Source organism: Elephas maximus, chromosome 6, assembly GCF_024166365.1.
Source record: "Elephas maximus indicus isolate mEleMax1 chromosome 6, mEleMax1 primary haplotype, whole genome shotgun sequence".
Lineage (NCBI taxonomy): Eukaryota > Metazoa > Chordata > Mammalia > Proboscidea > Elephantidae > Elephas > Elephas maximus.
The window spans coordinates 105490807-105497347 of record NC_064824.1 but is presented as its reverse complement, the minus strand read 5'-3'; the positions used below and the strand labels follow the sequence as shown (position 1 = coordinate 105497347).

The following is a 6541-nucleotide window of genomic DNA, read 5'->3' as shown; positions in this document are numbered from 1 at the left end:
CAGACTGTTGGTAAATGACAAATTAGTAAATATAGTCCCTTGTATGCCTGTGCATAAGGATCCAGTGGGTAATGGCTTGGAAGTCATGCAGTGTATTCAAGCTAAATATATAGCACTCTAGTTCATTAACAATGTCAAGCATTCCAAAACAAAATATCAAAAATAATTCAAAGAATCAGTGTCTCCCAATCCCAAGGCCATCTTTGGAAGCTATTTTAACTCTTAGACAGTGGGAAGATCTGGCAGTAATGTCAGCATTTGAAAGAACATGCTAGAAGCCTAAATGAATGAAGCTTTTAAATAAGTAGTCTGAGAGAATTTGGCTTAATGTTTGTCTCTGGACATTCCACCATTTAAAATAAATAAATGATCAACTGTCAAGAAAAAAAAATGTGTATATGTATATATATACAATATATATACATGCATATATATATATATTTTTTTAATTCCAAAGCATGAGTTAGATTAATTTTCTCTTTATTCTCAGGCCACTGGTCACTTCTCCAATGACCCTAGACCCACTCCTGGACACATACATGTTTATCAGATCTTCAACCAACTCTTTCTTCTTTAGGAAAGGTATTCTTAGAAGCTGAGAGTATGAACCTGAAAGTAGAAAAAAGGGACTAATCATTAGGTCGCCTAATCATTTTCAGGTTAATGAAATATCAATCGTTTTAAAAAGAAAGTTTGATGTCTTTGCCACTCTGCTGTTGAAATTATGTTAAATGTATTGCAGCAGTATATATGTAAATTTGTGCTTATGCAAATTTTTGTGATTTCTGCTCTTTAATTATATAATTACAATAAATAAAATTTCCTTATTAACTAAATATGCTTTAAAAGATTTTTGATAAAAAAAGCCATTTATAATTTAATATATAGATAAAAATAAAAAAGTTTAAACCATTCATAACATAATAATTGCAGGGATAACCATAGTTTTATACAAACACACTTTATAAAAAAAAATTTTTTTTTTTTTTTTATAATTTTATACAAACACACTTTATACCATAGCTTATTTAACCATTACCCTATTATGGGACATTTAGGTTATTTCCAATTTTTCTCATATTCATTATTAACCCTATATTATGGTTAAGAACTCGGCTGCTAACCAAAAATGTCAGCAGATGGAATCCACCAGCCGCTCCTTGGAAATCCTATGGGGCAGTTCTATTAGAGGGTCGCTATGAGTCAGAATCGACTCAACGGCGACAGGTTTGGGTTTTTTATTACTAAAACTATACCCAAGTGTACCACGGAAGAAAAGTCCTGATGATCTGCTTCCATGAAGATTACAGTCCAGAAAATCCTATGAAACGGTTCTACTGTGTAGCACATGGGGTCACCGTGAGTTGGAATTGACTCAACAACTGATAACAATTTTTATTACTATAATTAGTAATTATATAGTAATTTACAATTAGTATATAATTACTAATTATATACTAATTTGCAATTAGTATATAATTAACAATCATATAGTAATTTACAATTAGTGTGTAATTAGTAATTATATACTAATTTATAATTAGTATCATACACTAATTATAAATTACAAGTTTATTATTTCTATGAAGTAATACTGTGATGAGGAGCCTTGTACTGTACCTTTTGCTATATCTCTGAGCAATTCCTTAGAATAGATTTCTAAACGGATAATTGCTGAGCATGTTGCTTAAGACATTTCCTGGAGTTAGTAAAGTAGGAAATCAAACATTTATGAGTCTAATTGCTTATATTTCTCAATCATTATTTTCTCTTATGCTTAGTGTTTAAAAACAAACACCAAGAACATTTGCCAATTAGTTAGACATCGACTGCAAACACAGTCAAATTATAAATCCGAATTTTAGTTTTCTCATTGTGGAAGAAATAACTCACAATTTTTCTGGAACGTACAAACTTCCAGGCCCAGAAAGGCCAGTTTTTCTGCCTTTATCAGTAACAGAGTAAGATTCACTGAAGGAAGAAGCCATCATTTCTGACATAAGCAAGAATGTATCTCAAAAGGTCTTCACTTGCATTGAAGCTTCTACATTAGCCCATGAGTTAAACTGAATTCTGTTATTTTCTATTTGGGAGTTATCATCAGCTTCCTCTACCCATAAATCAGTCAACCAATCTGTCCCTATCTCTTCCTCATTCTCTCTCTTTCTCGTCCTTGACATAATCCATCAGGATTTAGTGGCTAAGCTTGGGTACACCCTCTTCACACTTCTCCAGGTAGTTCAATATTCATTTATTAGCCCATGTATATCTAGACTAAATGCTGTTAGTTGCTGTCAAGTCAGCTCTGATTCATGGTACCCTTATGTATAACAGAACTAAAGGTTGCCCTGTCCTGTACCATCCTCACAATTGTTGATATCTAGACTAACTAGCAATGGTCTTTTGGGTCTTTTCTGAAATGATGACACATCTAACCCTTATATTCTTTGGAATTTTCATTTCTGGACCTCCTCTGTTCCTGCTCATCATTCTTATAAATAACCACAGTGCCCAGGTCATCAGCCAGCATGGTTAGCTGTCCTGGGGGTAAAGCTCTTTCAGATTCTTTCCATGGTTAAGTATGTGATTTTCGTACATTTCTTTTTTAGAGAACCACAGAACAGAGAACGTGAATAAACTTTATGGATTATCTAATTCTTTCCATACTCCTCTTTTTCAGATGAAGAAACTAAGGGGCTAAACAAATTAATTAACTTGCCAAGGTTACATAGCTATTTGATATCTTTTGTTTTCACATTTGTTGGCCCAATTTTAACAAATATGATCTATTAACATACAAAATTATATGGGGGTTATGTTTCTAACAAAGCATGACTCACAGCAAGATTTTTCAAGTGTGCTTACCTTTGATTTGGAGACATCAAAAATAACAAGACCTTTCTGAGTACTTTGTAGACACTTATTTTAATTTGCCTTTTCTGCCCCGCTGATATGATTTCACTGAAAACTGTAGAGACGAGCACCCCTTCACCCTCACCCCCATCCCAGCCTGCCAGCATATTAATTCCCCAGGGACAAAAGAAAAAAATAGCAGAAGATACATGGAGGTACATCCAGAGCCCAGTGAAGCCACTAGAGATTTAATCAAGCCTCTTGAGATGAAATCTCAATGTTCCTGTAACTATTTAACTTTTGGACGTGGTGTCTCTTTGACCCAAGACCCACTTTGACTGTGATTATACAATCCAAATGGAAAGTCTTGTTTCCTGATCTGTAAACAATACTTTGCTTCAAACATTAAAATAACTTCAATCAAGTGAAATCTTCACTCCTGCTACTTGCATAGCATCTCCAGCTAAAGTTTACAGACCAGCTGAGTCAACAGCAACTCTGCAACAAGGTGAAGGAAGTAGATTCCAAAGCTGAAGATAAGTTACTATTTCTTTTTCTTACAAAGGAAGATAGAAATGCCATGCCGTAACATGCTTCAAAAGCTACATGTGACCTCAGACTATTCTGATACCATTCCTGCAAGCAAGCAAAATGAAAGTTGTTTTAGAGAAAGTTGTATATATCTTTAAGTGATAGAACAGATTGAATTACAATTTTATGTTTATGTTCAGCTCAACCCAAATAATATTATTTTCATTCATTCTGTACACATTCTTAGAGTTGCTTAAAGTGGGTGCAAAGTGAGGAAAATATTGGTATTGATTTGAGTACAACAGCTAATCCGACAAGAATGGAAGAAAGGGCACCACTGACCACCCTTAGCAATGTAAATGAATAAAATATATTGTCCTTACTGATGCTGACGTCTGGGCAGTCTCCACTCAAAAAAAAAAAAAAAAAAAAAGATTTTAAATAGTTGTAATCAACATTTAAAAATACCCATTTTCTATTTCTACTTTTGTAGCTAAAACTGCTAGAAGAGTATTTCCTCTAAAAAAAAGGAAATTGGTCCAAGGCACCATAATATTTGCCAAAACAAATTTATCTATAAGTAATAGCAATGTATTGTCTGGTGTTATAGATCAGCAAATTATGAGAATTTTTAGTTACTGAGGTTAAAACAGACTAAGTATATAAGGTTATGTCGGGTCACCAAGAGTTGGAACCAACTTAATGGCAACTGGTTTTTGGTATAATATCTTAGGAAAGGATTTAGCTTAAACTATTACTGTTAATTGCTATTTTAATAGAGATGTTATATGAATATGTTATAATTCTCATAATAAAATGTACAATTGTAAAGATTAGTTATGGCCCAGTTTTTCTCTAATACATAAATAATCCTAAAAGTTACTGCCATCCTATACAGCCCCTGCTGCAAGGTTTGGAAACTCATCGGTTGAAATGACATCAAAAAAGGAACAAAACAATATGAATAGGGCTAAGGCATAGCTCTACTCACTCACAGAGACTCACTCACCGTTATTTCAGTTCTAAAAGGGTTATTTCTTTTAGTACCCCAGATAAGACTGTGTGAATATATACTTCAGTGCAAATCTCTAAATTGATACAAAAATTAATTACTCAGCTGGAAGTCAATTACTTATTTGAGATTTGTGCAAAAAAGCAACAGGGAGTGAATTTGTATACCAGTTGTTTTTTCTATTCATTATTTCACGAACTAAAGTAGTCCCTCCATCTACATGGAAGCGGTATTTTTGTTTTGCTTTGTTTTTCAAGTTTAAAGTGAGCAAGAAATTGTGTGTTGTGAATCCTCTCCAGGCTAACATTCAATCCTCCCAATTCCAGAGCAAATGAACTGTCATGTCCTAACTTAACCTTCAGACTCATGTGGAAAAAGTGTTAATTTGAGGGCATCCTTCTATGCTTTTATGATGTATTATGGGAATCATGCTTTTCCTTACTTGACTTTTAGGTTTTCCCTGGCTGCTGTTCACATGAAGTGTGAGGACGAGGATAATATATTAATAAATACAGCTACCATGGAATGCAAAAGGAAATGCTATCTACCTTCCTATCACTTGTGTGCTCTGGGGGCTCACCCCTTGAGAAGTATATATGTAGCAATGGATTCCCCTTTCTCTCTTTATTACAATTCATTACACTCATACTTGATTGACACTTTCAAAAGACATAGGACCTGAGCTTGACCACCTTGTTTACTCCTTGTGTGCCCCGAATGAGCTGCTGGGATTCTCTCTTCCTCTCCAGCCAATTGCCTCCTTCCTAAGCCGTGGTTCCTGGAGAGGACACAGTCCACATAGATGTCCCAAAAGAGTTGGGCCAGATCCCAAAACAGTGCTCCATGCTTCAAGTTCTCAGATGACTTCAGGTAGATCATAAAATCCCAGAAACCTGAAACAGTGTCAGAAATGCGAGGTTTCCTCATTTCCAAGAGGAGCACTGAAGAGGATTCCCAGCACTGAGGATCGGCTTGGTTAAGAGCCAGCAGGTCTGTCTGGCTATGACAGAAGAAAGGAGACACACAGCATATTCCCACAATGAGCAGGGAACAGGTGAGTTTCGGAAGGTGGTGAATCCTTCCTCTGCTCCCGGAATCAGCCATGGCCCTGAAACTGCACAGGACAGAAATACCTCATATGAGTTCCTGCCTTTACTACACTCAGTACAGAAAATAATTTTGCCCCTAAGAACTTTGGTACCACCAAAGGAAACACACTAGTCTCTAAAGTGAGAAAAGTCTTATCTCACCTTCCACATATAAGTGGCATTCTATTTAGGACCACTCATTGCTTGACTAGCTAGTATAAAACCACGATATTTAGGATAAGAAATATTTATTTCTAAGCTGTGCTCCTTTTTAACATGAGTAAGTAGATTTGCTTTCCCATATGCAGAGTAATATAGATTTAAAAGAGTATAAGTGAAAACAAAATCTTGCCCCATGGCTTTACTTCTACAATATCTTAATTAACCCTACTATCCTAATCCAAGACTCTTATGCACTCAAGACTGTATTTTTTACCCTTGGATGCTTTCCTATGTAGGATGACTTTTAATTTTTAAAAAGGTATCAGAGTTGTAAAATGTTATAAATAAAAATGAACACAAGACAGTGTGCTAAAAGTATGGGTAAGTACATGTGGGAATTGAGAGATGTATATTCAATTTCTGAGATATTCAATTTATTAGAGCAGAACCAATAGGCACTTTGCAAACACCTAAAAATATGCTGCATTTCTGATGTAGGTTTCATCCAGATTATATTTTCTCAGATTCTCTTTTCTTGCTATAAATCTCAAGGATTTCAAGAAAATTATATGCCACTCATTCAAATTCTCTGGCTTTCAATGCCTGTTGCAATAAAATCAAGGCACCCACAAACCACTTTGGAATGATTGTTACCAACTCAGACAAGTGCAATGAGGAATAATGCCCTTAAATTAATAATAGCCTGAACTTTCCTTTTTTCCAGAAAAAGCTTACCTAACTTCTCACACACACACACACAAAAAAAACCAAGCCCAGACTATATAAAATGTATATTACATTTAAACAGCTCTTACAGAAAGAAAAAATAGAGGAGCAGCATATAGACCTCACTTCCTGTTTTATGTATTCAAACCCTTTAGACATCACTAACTTC

At 34.9% G+C, this 6541-nt stretch overlaps 1 protein-coding gene across 1 annotated transcript; it reads right to left on the bottom strand.

Moving 5' to 3' along the window:
- Nucleotides 1-463: 463 nt before the first annotated feature.
- On the bottom strand, nucleotides 464-5500 carry FAM237A (family with sequence similarity 237 member A). Its single transcript, XM_049888836.1, has 2 exons — nucleotides 5089-5500; nucleotides 464-609 (listed from the first exon to the last, which is right to left on the bottom strand). The coding sequence occupies exons 1-2, from the start codon at nucleotides 5498-5500 to the stop codon at nucleotides 464-466; spliced, it is 558 nt and encodes a 185-aa protein (XP_049744793.1).
- Nucleotides 5501-6541: the final 1041 nt, after the last annotated feature.

Coding starts and splice junctions, on each gene's coding strand:
- FAM237A (XM_049888836.1), bottom strand. CDS start 5,500: ATGGCTGATTCCGGGAGCAGAGGAAGGATTCACCACCTTCCGAAACTC. Junction 610..5,088: donor GCACACAAGGAGTAAACAAG/GTGGTCAAGCTC, acceptor TTCTACTTTCAG/GTTCATACTCTCAGCTTCTA.